The 14,778-nt window shown below is 47.6% G+C and overlaps 1 protein-coding gene across 7 annotated transcripts in view; it reads right to left on the reverse strand.

Annotated features, from left to right (window-relative positions):
- Positions 1 to 13,630, reverse strand: part of SCYL3 (SCY1 like pseudokinase 3) — a 32,489-nt gene extending 18,859 nt beyond the window's left edge. For 5 of the 7 annotated variants that reach the window (XM_070397018.1, XM_070397021.1, XM_070397019.1 and 2 more), the window contains exons 1-5: positions 13,483 to 13,630; positions 8,878 to 9,088; positions 6,683 to 6,868; positions 2,184 to 2,297; positions 209 to 265 (exon numbers count right to left, since the gene is read on the reverse strand). In XM_070397018.1, the coding sequence (XP_070253119.1) occupies positions 209 to 265; positions 2,184 to 2,297; positions 6,683 to 6,868; positions 8,878 to 9,042 (522 nt within the window). In that variant the 5' untranslated portion in view covers positions 9,043 to 9,088; positions 13,483 to 13,630. The remainder of the gene's footprint in view (positions 1 to 208; positions 266 to 2,183; positions 2,298 to 6,682; positions 6,869 to 8,877; positions 9,089 to 13,482) is intronic. The other 2 variants (XM_070397022.1, XM_070397020.1) reach the window with 2 other exon arrangements.
- Positions 13,631 to 14,778: the final 1,148 nt, after the last annotated feature.

The raw sequence follows: 14,778 nt of genomic DNA on the forward strand, positions 1-14,778 counted from the left end.
CATCTTTAAGCAATGTCACCAGTGTCTGTAGGACCAAAATGTCAGCCGAGTGTCAAGAAAAGGCCGTCTGCTGGTGATGAGATACCCTCAGAAGCCGTCGAGGCCACAGGAATTTCGGCCTCAGTAATTCAGCAAAGGAAGGGGTGGGTGGAGAAGGGCTGTTGTGAAGTGTCACACTCAGCTACACAAAGGGCATGTAGCGTCTTACCGTCTCTTCAGGAGGGATACAAGCCGGGTCTCTCACTGACTGAATGCTCCGCAGGAACTAGACAGAAATAAAGTACAGAGAGGGATTCATGTGGATGTTTGGTGAACCAATATGGCATCAAGCGACAAAAGCCACGAGCAATGGAAACAGTAGCCACGACACCGTCCAACACCGCCACCCATCAAATACACACATTCAACTTCCTAACTGAAAAAATGTCAGTTCCATCGTCCCCCTTCAGCTGGTCTAACAGACACCCTTGCCGTCCCACATGGAAACAAACCCAGAACCTTCTCCCTCCTGCATGGACATAAACCAGTGAGAGGCTCCCCAGCAGGGGGATCTGTCACCCATCTTCTCACTGCATCGAGTCAGTTGTAAGGTTCGCTGCCACGTGAGCTATAAAAGTTGAGGATCTTGCCTGGCCAGAGTGGCTCAGTGGTTGAGCATCGGCCTATGAACCAGGAGGTCACAGTTTGATTCCTGGTCAGGGCACATGCCCAGGTTGCGGGCTCAACCCCCAGTGTGGGGCCTGCAGGAGGCAGCCAATCAATGATTCTCTCTCATCATTGATGTTTCTATCTCTCCCTCCCTCTCCCCTCCTCTCTGAAATCAATAAAAATATATTAAAAAAAAAAAAGTTGAGGATCTTATCAAGAGAAAACCAAAATCACAGAACAGTACATTCTTTCACTGACATAAAGATTGTTTTCAAGAGTTTGTAAGTCCCTCCCACCAGTCAGGGCACCAGGAATAGAAACTGAATGCAATCAGCTCGCTGCCCCCTGCAGGTGCGCTCATCCCAGAACGTGAACTAGTCTCAGTCACACATGCAGAGGGCACGAAGCACAGAGGGACTCATGCTGGGGAGGGACACTGGGGAGGGGTTCCCAGAGGACACTGAGCTGTCTTACACTGCGGTGCCTCACATCTCCCAGAGAGCCCACGGCAAGGGGTTGCCCAGCAACAACGCCATAGCCAGAGGGGAAGGGCGCCTGCACACGGAGACCACTCAGGGTGGGACTCAGCAAGGGAGTGTGAGCGGCGATGGAGCCCGAGGGCGGCTGGGGGAAGAGTCTGGAATCTGTCCCCGAAGGCACTACATGCTGAGTACTAAGGAGACATAAGGTGAAGTCTGGGAGGAAGTGACCAACGGGCAAGAATGATAATCAGAAGAGTGTCCTTGTGGTGAAATGGCACCCGAATGAGTGAGAGCCCACGAAGTGTGGACTGGGTGAGGCCCTTGAGGATGCCGCACGGAGGAGACGGTGGGTAGAGGTGAGGGGGTGGCAAGGCTTCAGTGGGGATATTAAGACAGGTGGGTTTTCTTTTCTCAGAAAGAATGAGTCTCATGGCAACATGCAGCATGGTGAAAACAAGAAAGAAGACACAAAAGAGGTTTGGCAGCCTAGGAGGAGGGACGTTGGAAAGATCTGTGTTGGACAGAATTATACGACGCGCCACAGGCAGCCACAAGGCCTCGGGGGGTTGGGGGGAGGAGGGTTTCCGATGCACAGGCCCCGATTCCAGCTCCTAGGACATAATGTGTGACTTGGGACAACTTCGATGATTGTGCCTCGAACAGGCTGTATGTAATATGTGCCAGCACCATCCAGGAGGAGCTGTAAAGATAAGTGTAGACACTGTCATGCCAGCCAAGACAGACTCACGCGGGTCAGTTCAACGTTCAACATGATGTGGAATCATTAACTTCAGGAGCAGAGAGGAGGGACGTAAAACTGAAAATCCGACTAAGCCATTATACCTCTCAGCCTCAGGCTCCTCAGCTACAAAATGAGGAGAAAAGAATAAAAGACGCCAGTGGCCTCGTAAGAATAAACTCCCACAATTCTAGGACACGAGCACTGACTAAAACGTCAGGTCTCCAAACCTAAGATCGGCCCACAATGAAGGAGGTCCCCACGGGGACCACACAGACCGCTCTCCAATCTGACAGCGCGCTGTCACCGCTTACCTCCGGGGTGGCCTGGGGGACTCGGCAGACTGTCTCCATCCCTCCCAGCTTCCAGTGCCCGTCTTCACTCACAAACACAGAGGACAAGCAGACGTTGTTATGCGTTAGGTGGCCCTGGAAAAGAGGAACAGGAAGAAGACTGCCACTCCAATTTCTGAAGTAGAAATTTAAAAAAACTAAATACTAATCACCAAGAAAAAGGCCTGGCCAGTCTTCCTCTTGTGGCATCCTAAGTGGAAGTCTGACTTTGGGCATGAGGCCGAAGGAGCCTGTTCAGCACTGAAGTCAGGGGAAGGGAGACGCCAGGGAAGGGCTTCTGTTACCCCCTCCCCCCCAGCCGGGCAGGTTAATAAGACACCGAGGCCACTGCTCAGATACCACACCCCGTTCCCACGGGCGTCAGGAGATGCACGTCTCTAAACCCGAATCCCTGTCTTCATATCTGTGCGTTTGCCTCCGATGCCTTTAAACATAAACATCAAGTTTCTTGTCTCCCACAGGTTCCTGTTTTCATCTCTCAATTCTCTCTTGCCCACTTTCTATCAGGAACCCAGACCCACGTCACCTTAAGTCCTAGCCCAGTAAGCATGAAAAAATCCTGCCTGAAGAGGAGGAACGAGATACTCTGGATGACCAGAAACACCACAGAGCACAGCAGAGCCAGAGGCAACACTAGACAAGCAGGGCAGACAAACACGTGAGAGGGAGGAAGAACCTGAGAACGGGGATGAAGTAAAGGTTTCTTTTCCAAACCAGAAATCATTCCAGACACAAGTACTTTTTAAATATTTTACCCAGTAGAGCAAATATGTACCTACTTCTATATAAAACACTCCAAGGTATATATATATTTTATTTTATTATTATTGAAAATATATTTTTATTGGTTTCAGAGAGGAAGGGAGAGGGAGAGATAGAAACATCAGTGATGAGAGAGAATCATTGATTGGCTGCCTCCTCCATGCCCCACTCTGGGGATCGAGCCTGCAACCTGGGCATGTGCCCTGACTGGGAATCGAACTGTGACCTCCTGGTTCATAGGTTGATCAATGCTCAACCACTGAGCCACACTGGCCAGGCGCAAGGTACATATATTTTAAAGGAAGATTTAGAATAGTGTGAATGGTATGTTTCCATTTGAGAAAAAATGAAGGAGAACCAGCACACAGAGGTTCGCTTTACCCGTACAGACTTCCCGGACTAAAGCCTGAGCGCCAAGGATGAAACAGGACATTGCATTTAAGGAGGGCGAGGGCTGACTTTACCTCACGCTCACTACACTAGTCAAACTCTTCACCATGGGCACACACTCCTCCATCAAAGGGCATATCCCTCCACAGCGAAGCATGAGTAATTCCTCTATGTGAACCTCAGACACACTTTTAAGAGAAGATAAACCCAAAGTGATATTTGGAGACTCAGTCTCCCATTAATAGGAAAAAATTTAAAAACAAACATTAAGATGAGTTAAATGCAAGTGTTTCTAACCTGTGACTGGTGTTTTTATCTTGGGGGCTGGTCCTACCATGTCAGTGTGTAAACTCCACTAAGTAACAGTAACTCTAACCCGTCTAGACACGACCCAGCAGTGACCCAGGAATGGCCACTTTATTCCTGAACTGAAAACGTTGCCACAGAGTCTCTCACTGGTACAAGCTACTCGAATGGGAAGAGATGTGTAAAACTCTGCCTCTTTCTAAGAAATTATTGCTTTTTTATTTTTATTTTTTAAAAATTCTTTATTGTTTACAGTATTATGTAAGTCTCCTTTTTCCCCAATTGTACTCTCCTCGGCCACCCCCACCCCCCAGCACATGCCCTCATCCCCTACTATTTGTGTCCATTGGTTATGCTCATATGCATGCATACAAGTCCTTTGGTTGATCTCTTACCTCCTCACCCCCTGCGTTCCCTCATAGGTTGAACAGTCTGTTCGATGCTTCTATGACTCTGGTCCTATTTTTGTTCATCAGTTTATGTTGTTGATTATATTCCACAAATGAGTGAGATCATGTGATATTTATCTTTCTCTAACTGGCTTATTTCGCTTAGCATAATGCTCTCCAGTTCCATCCATGCTGTTGCAAATGGTAAGAATTCCTTCTTTTTTAACAGCAGTGTAGTATTCCATTGTGTACATGTACCACAGTTTTCTAATCCACTCATCTGCTGATGGGCACTTAGGCTGTTTCCAAATCTTAGCTATTGTAAATTGTGCTGCTATGAACACTGGGGTACATATATCCTTTCTGATTGGTGTTTCTGTTTTCTTGGGATATATTCTTAGAAGTGGAATTGTTGGGTCAAATGGAAGTTTCATTTTTAATTTTTTGAGGAAATGCCATACTGTTTTCCACAGTGGCTGCACCAGTCTGCATTCCCACCAGCAGTGCACGAGGGTTCCTTTTTCTCTGCATCCTCTCCAGCACTCGTCGCTTGTTGATTTGTTGATGATAGTCATTCTGGCAGGTGTGAGATGGTACCTCATCATTGTTTTGATTTGCATCTCTCCGATGATTAGCGACTTTGAGCATGTTTTCATATGTCTCTTGGCTTTCTGAATGTCCTCTTTTGAAAAGTGTCTATTTAGATCCTTTGGGCATTTTTTGGTTGGACTGTTTATCTTCCTTTTGTTAAGTTGTATGAGTTCTCTGTAAATGTTGGAGATTAAACTCTTATCAGTGATAACATTGGCAAATATGTTCTCCCATGCAGTGGGCTTTCCTGTTGTTTTGTTGGTTTTTTTTGCTGTGCAGAAGCTTTTTATTTTGATGTAGTCCCATTTCTTTATTTTCTCTTTAGTTTTCATTGCCCTAAAGCTATATCAATAAAGATATTGCTACAACAAATGTCTGCTATTTTGCTGCCTATGGCTTCTTCTAGGATTTTTATGATTTCCCGTCTTAGGTTAAAGTCTTCCATTTGTTTATGTCTTCCGCTATCTCTTTTTTCAGCATCCTATAATTTTCTGAGTACAGGTCCTTTACCTTCTTGGTTAAATTTATTCCTAGGTATCTTACTTTTTTTTTTGCAATGGTAAACAGGATTTTTTTTTAGTTTCTCTTTCTGAGTTCATTATTGGTATATAAAAAGCCATAGATTTCTGGGTATTAATTTTGTATCATGCTACATTGCTGTATTCATTTATTATTTCTAGTAGTTTTTTGATGAAGTCCTTAGGGTTTTCTATGTACAATATCATATCATCTGCGAATGACAATTTTACTTCTTCTTTTCCAATTTGGATGCCTTTTATTTCTTCTTCTTGTCTGATCACTATGGCTAGCACCTCCAGTACTAGGTTGAACATGAGTGGTGAAAGTGGGCATACCTGTCTTGTTCCTGTTCTTAGGGGAAATAGTTTTTTTGTTTTTTTTTGAAATAGTTTTAATTTTTGCCCATTGAGTATGATGTTGGCTGTAGGTTTGTCATATAAGGCTTTTATTATGTTGAGGTATGGGCCCTCTATTCCCACTTGGAAGTGTGCCTTCCTCTTGAATTTTTTGAAATAGTCTGAGAAGGATAGGTTTTATTTCTTCTTTGAATGTTTGATAAAACTCCGCTGTGAAGCTGTCTGGTCCAGGGCTTTTGTTTGTTGGAAGTTTTTTGATTACTGCTTCAATTTCCTCCATAGATATGAGCCTATTCAGATTTTTTGATTCCTCCTGGTTGAGTTTTAGAAGGTCGTTATTTTTCTAGGAATAAGGCCACATTTCTTCTAGGTTGACCAGATTGTTGGAATAGAATTGCTCATAGTATTTTTTTATGATTCTTCGTATTTCTGTGGGGTCGGCTGTTACTTCACCTCTTTCATTTCTGATTTTGTTTATTTGGGTCCTCTCTCTTTGTTTCTTGGTGAGCCTGGCTAGAGGTTCATCAATCTTGTTTATCCTTTCAAAGAACCAGCTCTTGGTTTCATTGACCTTTTGTATTGTTCTTTTGGTCTCTATGTTGTTTATTTCCACTCTGATCTTTATTATTTCCTTCCTTCTGCTCACTCTGGGCTTTTCTTGTTGCTTCCTTTATTACCATTTTTTTATGGTTTTTTGAGGTAGGCTTGTAGAGCTATGAACTTACCTCTCAGGACTGTTTTCATTGTGTCCCATAGATTTTGGATTGTTGTGTTTTCAGGATGTTTTTAATTTCTTCTTTGATCTCTTTGGTAATCCAATCGTTGTTTAATAGCATGCTATTCAGCCTCGAAGTGTTTGAGAAATTATCATTTCTTTTCAAAATTGAAAATGGAATAAAACTGCTGAAAATGAAGAGGAACTTTGGTCCACAGGCCTGATGTTAAACTTTTGTTTTGATTTTATTAACAAATAACAGCTGCAGCCTTATTTATCTAAGTCTGTAAAGACTTACCCAGAACTGGGGGAGACTAGTAAACTGAAATAGTCTGTCACTAACTGCTTAATTCCATGCAACAGGAACTTATGACTTCTATGTGCAGCATAATTTACCATTCACCCCCCAGCTGCTGTGTTCAGGCCACTCACTCTGTCATGAAGGAAGATCAGAGCCAGCAGGATGTCGTAGATCCCGGCACAGACCTCAGGGGAGGACAGTGTTTCTAAGGCCACTTCCAGAGGCTGCACTCGCTCAGTGACCAGGTGAATGCCATCTGCCTCCACCGTGCAAGATAAGAATCTCAGCAAGCAGGGGTGCCGGAGTGTCTTCAGGTGCTTTAAAAGTACAAACAGAAGAGTCTGAGGTTAACGACTCAAACCTACATTCATACAGGACACAGGAAAGTTAGGAGACAGAAACTTGCATTCAAGCTCCTTTTCAGCTCCCTCCCTCCCTCCCGCATATGTCAAATAAGGCAAAGGAGAATCTCGGACTTGCTGTGACTTTATCGACTTTACCAACATTTAAATAACACTTCAGGGACGTCTAGTGCTACTGTGCAGTGTGAGCCCGACAGCCCAGACCTCCTGAGAATTACTGCTCTGAACTGGAAAGTGCCCAAAGCAACCACCTGAGAACTCTGACAAGTAAAGGGAAGCGTGCAGACTAGAGGGGAGTCAACTCTGGGGAGAAGACCCAAGGGGTGAGTTTCCTTCACTTTTGCCTCCAAAGAAAATTCTTCATTTTGCTTTTCTGTCTTAGGCTCTAATTATTTTCTGTTGGTTTTATGCACCATCTTTTATTCTTCTCGGGCTCCAGGCAGAACAGTATGCCAGAGGAATGCTACTTGGTTCAGTGCTGGCCTAGAAACACAGTCGATAAATGTTCACCTGGTTAATAAGTGAAAAAATAAATTTCATTTTCGTTTCTGTTTATTTTGAACCCTGCATGCCCACCAAAATTCTAGGTCCAAAGTGGCTCCTTGTTTTTTTACCGAAGGAAGAAAACGCTCATTGCCTGATCCTGAGCAAGAACCCTGTTTGGGGCACCCCTGGCACAATTATGCATAAATTCTGCACACAGATTCATGGGAAAGGCTCACAGCACTCAAACAGGGACATTTCTTAATTCTAGTGTCTGCTCCAGAGAACAGAGGGAGCACAAGGTGCCCTTGCTGAATGTGACTCGGACAGGCTCCTAACAGGCACCAATTGGAGAGAGAAACAGTGCTGGTCCTGGGGGAGGAAGGTGCCTGAGACTAATGACAGTGCCTTGCAAGCACTGGTCCCGAAGTTCCTGACACCTGGCCCACCACCTGCTGTCCAGGTGCTGGGCTCTGGGTAAGGAAGGACCTCACTGCCCAGCAGGAGAAGGACTAGTGACTGGTCAGATGCATCCTTATCCAGGCTGAGTGAGATCCAGCCTTGGCGAGAAACTGGGCCCATGTTTCAGGAATAAGTTATGACTCAGGTATACAGAGAATTAACTCAAGCCTTTGAGCTTAACTTTTTATTACCCTTCTACCTCGGACTTACTTCACTTTAAATTACACAGAGCAGTAGTTCTTAACTATAGTGTGAGTTCACTTGCCGGTTTTAGACAGGGAGAAAGCCATCATTTCATCCTATTAAAGAAATATAACACCAAAAACTAGAGAGCATGAAATTTCAGGGAGAAATATTCTTCCTAAGATGCAAATCTGAGACAGGATGATGAACATTGTCTTTAAAATGCCTGCTGCATTGCGATACCTCAGGAAAAGAGAAAATAGCAGTCCCTAAAACATTACTTCCAGGCCCGCGGTCACTGCACTACTGAAAGGCTGTCAATACTGAGAGCACCTGAGCTGAGCTAGGTGAACTCTCCACTTTACACCGTGAAGAGTTCATGAAGTCACCTCCCAACCTTCTCACTACAAAGTACAATCTGATATGGGACGCCACCACACTGAGCTTTCTGGAACTTTTGACTATCGCTGTGGTCCTTGACCATGTTATGCAAGTTGGGGACAGTCCCATGAAGTAAGGACAGCTATGTTTTTAAAGGCCATGAATATGACCCACCTCCCTTGGCCTTTATTCATTTTATATTTTTTCATAGAAAAAGTACTAACTATTGCCCGGCTGGTGTGGCTCAGCGGTTGAGCATCGACCCAGGAACCAAGAGATTGCTGGTTCCATCCCTGATTAGGGCACTTGCCTGGGTTGCGGGCTTGATCCCCAGTGGGGGCCGTACAGGAGGCAGCCAAGTGATGACCTCCTCTCTCATCGATGTTTTTATCTATCCCTCTTCCTTCCTCTCTCTAAAAAAAAAGTACTAACTATTAAGAGACCACACTGCGTACCTTGGCAGCCTTGTTGACTTTGTCTTCGTTTTCTCTCTTGTACACAAACACCGACGCGACTCTGCCATCCTGCAGCTCGGCGGGGAACACGGCTAGTCCTGAGGGCAGTGTGACCGGGGGCCCCTTCAGCGCACAGCTCTTCAGAGCGCTGCTCTCCGCTCCCATCCCTGGGGCGGGGGGCCACGTGCAGCCCCTCCCCAAAGCCACGGACCTGAAAGGAAACAGAGAACAGGGTCAAACCTCAAGTCTCTGCAACATGAGCCAAGGATCCAGGCACAGCCTTGCCAACCTGCCAGTTTCTACATTAACCTAGGCCACCTGACAGTGAAAAGGTAAAGGCTCGGCACGGTCCCAGCGATGCTGTCAGTGAACAGCTGACAGCTCTAAAAAGTGCATTTGAACTAGACAGTTCGTGAAGCAACTGCCGCCAACCCCCAGCACGCACACCTGACGTTCAGGGTGGGTGATGGGCAACCAAACACAGACTAGGGTCACTCACGTCCCTAACCCACTCCCACACCCGCCTCACAGGGGAAAGGGTTGCAAAACTGTAGTACTAAAACTTCTCTATATCTAAAGTAACTTGCAATTATAAAGGAAACAATACAAACTGCAGACTATTTCTAACAGTGATGAAAACATGTTAACAAATGGGGAGCTCATTTAGACCAAGTAAAACTGGGACAGGAAACAGACAGGGCACTGAATACGAACGACAACAAAGAGAAGAAAAAGGGCAGTCCCTCTGCTCTTCAGTGCTGTGCTGAGTAATAAGGGGAAAGTGCAAGCTTGTCATCTCAAATGCTAACCCCACCCCCATGCACACATACGAGATTCCAGAAAATGCAAACTACTCTTAATGACACAAACAGACCCGTGGTTTCCTGGTGTGGGGGCCCAGTCAGAGGGACCCGGAGGCGACAGGATGGCAAAGGGGTATAAAGAAACTTTGGGGGGGGATGGATACATTACCTTGATTATAATGAACATGGTGATGGGTGACTACAAATGTCAAAACCTGTAAAATCGTACCCTTTAAATATGTCCAGCTTATTGTATGTCAATTATACTTCAGTAAAGGTGATTTAAAAAGAAACTTATACTGTCTGCCTATCCCTATCTAATGTGCATATGGAAAACATGCTGAAGTGTGAGCAGAGCTATGCCGAGGGTGTCAGATCACGGTGATGCACACGCACGCAGACATGCAGTGGACCTGCCCGTCCAGACCTGTCTTTACAACAGAGACACAGCTCACCAGGTCACAAAAGGGGATGCCCAGCAGTCCAGCAGCACAGGGTCTGTGGTGCGGGCACAGGACCTGCTGTGGGACAGCCCTGCGCCCTGAGTGCCAGCCAGGACTGAGGCCCAGAGTTGCCAGGTTGTGCCCTTGATCAGGAGGAGGCAAGAGCCAGCGTATTTATGGGGAAATGTCCCTGTTTTACAATGTTGGCTCAAAAAAATTTATTAATGCCTGTATAGGCCAGAGAACATGTCTGAAAAATAAGTGGCAGACTTCAGTTCTGGCTTTACCATAATTTAAAAAATAAAGAGTTCTTACTAATTCTGGCAAACAGATAACATGGCCAAACACTCTATGTAGACCTTTAAAATTTTAGTTTAAAATCTGCCTCCTTTGGATAAATATAAACCAAATAATCATTACACACAGTCCCTCTTCTTGGTGAAGACCCACACGCCTTCTGTTATCGGAGTCATGCTACTCCAGACACATGTCTGAGACACACGTGCACCACTGTACAAGGAACACACGGACAAGGGCCAAGGCTAGCCAAAACGGAAGTCTTTCAAAATCCAGAGACCTTCTGGAGATAAAAAGGAAGCTAGGCCCTGGCCGGTGGCTCTGTTGACTGGAGCATTGTCCCATACACCAAAAGGTTGAGGTTCAATTCCTAGTCTGGGCACATATGGAAGGCAACCAATCAATGTTTCTGTCTCATATCGATATTTCTCCCTCTCTAAAATCAGTAAAAAAAAACATATCAGGTGAGAATTAAAAAAAAAAAGATGGATATCAGCTTTGTAACAAATCCACTGAGTTCCTGCCCACCTAGCAATGCACCTTTCTTAAGAAGAGGAGAGTTAAAAACACAAAATGGTATTAAAAGAACTACATGCAACATTCCCCTTTCTGTGGGGATGAGAAATGTGTATGTAGGATCATGGAGAAAAGCAACCATGTTAATTCTTATTCCAGAGAAGGTGCAGTGCCTGCCCAGCCGGTGACAAAACTCCCACCCGGCTGAGTAGGGAGGGCCAAGGATAGCACTTGGATCTTGCTCTCTTCTTCTTGGACAGTTCGGAAGGGCCGTCTCTACACATCAGCCATCTCTGGGGCCCGTGGTCGGGTTGTCTCCCCAGGAATCTGAATGAACAAAAGGTATTTTGTCCATCAGCAGGTAAAAAGGGTGCCATGAGGTAGAGTCGGCTACGGCAAGCCAAAGCCACTGGAGGCAGACACCTGCAGGCACAGAGGAAGCCTGGGGGCATCAGGAGGGGAGCTTAGTGGCACTTACAGGGCACGTTACCGCCCCCCCCCCCCCCCAAATTCTACATCCACCCCCCGCCCCACCTCAGGCAGGGAGCCTCAGGGTCTGTGTTCTTTGGAACCAGTTGCTGTTTCATAAGCAGAACTCCGCTCCTCTCTCTTCTCTTAACAACTCCCGTCTGGTCTGCAAAACCAGTCGGACTAGAGCAATGAGTTCGAGAAGTGTTCCTCTGAAGTGTCTCCCTGAAGCTGGCCTAACTCCTTTAGCCACAAAGACTTCCTGAAAAATCAACAAGAAAATGAAAATCTGCCTCATGCTGTTTACTTAGTTTTCACATGAATCCCCACAGCAGATAAGAGGGCCACCAGGACCCAGGCCCTGCTCTGGCTGAGTGATTACTCAGTCATTTCCAAACAGCAGGTGCTTCCATGTGGCAACACTGGGCCTTGCAACATCTATTCACCTTTGATTCAGTATCAGGAATTCTCCTATGAGATAATTAACAGTGCAGCGTCACAAACACTTTAGCAAGAGGTTAAAATTGGTGATTTTTCTTAGCAGTGAACATTTTAGGTCTCAGCCCTAGGAAATATCACTTAAAAACTAAAAGGGAATGACTCCCTTTCTTGAGAGAACGCAAGAGAAAGACGCCATTTCTGAAACACATGATTAATGCTGACGGAAGGGTTCTACCCTGTGTCCCGGGCAAACTTTATTAGGGGGAAATAAGAAGTGTTGTTGACGGCAATTTGAGAATGTCTTCAAGTCAGTAATTCTGAACTTCCACACAATTGTATCCTAAGACACACTAAAGCTGTTGCTATCAGCAGCGCTTTGGAAACTGTCATTCTTAATTGGATTCATATGGACTTACTGCAAGGTAAGACAGCTACACAGTAACACCTGGGTTTCTAAAATGTTCTTTCTTGTTCCGAGGCGTGAGGGGGGAAAGACAAACTCTTTGAGCTTTAAAATATGCCGCGGGAAGGCAGAGAAGGCCGCCCTGACCCTGTGCGATGCCTACTTTGCAGACTCTACCATCTCCTCCGCAACGACACGTTTCGGAGTTTTATCACGGAGGCTGTTTTGTGACCTGAAGATGCACCACGGTCTTGTCCTGAGAAACGCGTCAGCCCACCGTCCTCCATCCCTTGGCTTTCCTGGGCGGCACCCCAAGTTTCTGGGCCACCTGTGGATCCCAAAGCTCTAGTCTGGGTCACCGGGCAACTCCAACCAAGAGACCCGCATCCCCCGGGGGACAGCTCCCCCTGCGCTTCCCCCATCAGCCCGGACGTGTGGGCTCCCTGTCCCGGCCGGCGAGAGCCCGGGATAATGACCATAATGACCAGAATGAACGGCCTGCGCTGTGCGCGCCAAGGTCAGCCGTCAGGGCCGGCGTTTTGCCATCTGGTGACAACGTGCCTTGGGGTCCTCTGAGCTGCTGTTTCAGGTGCATGTCCCCGCCTGGAGCTCGGGGTGACCTGCCAGGGGCCCCCGATACAAACGAAGCCTCGATGGACCCATCACGGGGTCTGACTTCAGCCGAGAGAGGAGACGCGGCGGGGCTGCTCGCGGGTCCTAAGAACGGCGGTGCCAAGGATTCCGGAATTCGGGGCGACTCTGAAGGTGCACGTGGTTTCCTACAAACATTTCATCTTTATTCTAAACACAGAGCACGACGCACAGACAGGCGGCACTGGGCCTCGGGGGCCAGAGTGGAGGCGGGGCCCCGGGGCGGACGCCCGCCCCATCCCGCCCGGCTCGGGGCCATGGGGTCCAGCCGCGGCCGCTCAGGGGCGCTCGGTGTCGCCGGGCGGCCCCTCACCTGCCCGCGAGGCCCCGCCACGCGCTTCCTTCCAGCGTCCGGCCGCCAGCGCCGCCCCGGGCCGGGCCCCCGCCAGCCCCACGGAGAGGCCGTCCCGCAGGCCGCCGGGAGCTGCACGGAGGCGGCTGGCGGGGCTCAACCGGCAGCGGCGCCGCGCCGAGCTCGCCCCCAAGCGCGGACCCGCGAGCCGGGCGCGCGCCCACCGCCCATACCGCTCCCCGCCCCTCCCCGCGCCCGGGCCGCACGGGCAGGGACGCGGCGGCCTGTTACCTGCCGGAGGGCAGCGGGCGGTGGCCGAGGGTCTTGGCTCCGGTCCCCTCTTCGCCCCCAGTTGGCACCAACCACCCTCGCCTCCCCCGTGAGGCTCCGGCCACTACACCCACAGTCTTCGGGGGTCTGGTCCCTCCGCCACCATAGAGACGGATCCGGAAGCCGGACAGAATGCCAGCCTGCGGCCCTCCGACGCCACCACCGAGGCGCACGCACCCGGAACCGAGCTAGAGCGGCCGGCCGGGTGACGCTCAGGCAGGCGCCATCTTGAGTGTGGGCGCCGTGCCCACCTGCCACTCCCTCACCGCGCCCAGCAGCCTGTTGGGCTGTGAACAGGGCTCCTCCATTAGCTCTGGCGTTAAATACGCAAGTTCGTCTTGATAGTAACGTTCAGGCTTTTGACCCTGAGTTTTCATTTGATTTCCGCCCGAATCAAAAATGGCCCCCAGTCGCTTCTAACAAATAGCAAAGGGGCGGAGCGGAAAGAAGGGGGGCTGGCGATTGGAGTGACGTCACGAGCGCCGCAGCTCTGATTGGCCGAGCCGCGTGGCCCGAAGTGGTGCATTGGAACGGTGGCTGAGCTCTGCACAGGGAAGTCTGAAGTTACACGTAATTCAGTAAGGAGTCAAATGGGCACTGTAGGACCTGTAATGAATATTAATCATTTCTACTTAATACGCTGTTGTGAGAATAAAGTGAATGTACGTAATAGTTTTAAAACTACATGACTCAGTGTAAATACGATCTATTTTCCCTGTTGTCATCTGCATGGTCGTGGTCATCACCACTCCTCCAAAAGGCGTCTACAACTTCACAGATGACAGCTGACCAAAGCATCCCATCATCTAAAACGTTTAGGTTCTTTCTAGTCGATAACAGTAGCTGAAACTTTTAGATAAAGGAGCCCACAGTTTCTTCAAGTTAAGTGAAAGCAACTAGCAGACTAAATGTTGCCCCTTATTCAGAAATGTATTAAATACTTAGGAGGAGGCAGACACAAATAGCATTTAATCTGTCCTAATAGTTTGATGAAGGCCGAGTTGTGTACTAGGTCAGTGCTGCCCTATAGAAATAGAATTTGAGTCACATAGGTAATTTTAAATTTTCTAGTAGCCACATTAAAAACAGAATGAAGGTAATTTTAATATTGTTTTAACTAAGTAGATCCAAGAAGACTGTCATTTCCACATGCACTCGATATGAAAAATTGAGATTCTTTACATTTTGTACTATCTTCAAAACTGAAGTTTATTTTTTAAAATTTGGACTAGCCATATTTTCATGCTCAGTGGTCAC

The sequence above is a fragment of the Myotis yumanensis genome, unplaced genomic scaffold (assembly GCF_028538775.1).
Source record: "Myotis yumanensis isolate MYYU_CA2020_CCGP unplaced genomic scaffold, mMyoYum1.0.hap1 SCAF_17, whole genome shotgun sequence".
Classification (NCBI taxonomy): Eukaryota; Metazoa; Chordata; class Mammalia; order Chiroptera; family Vespertilionidae; genus Myotis; species Myotis yumanensis.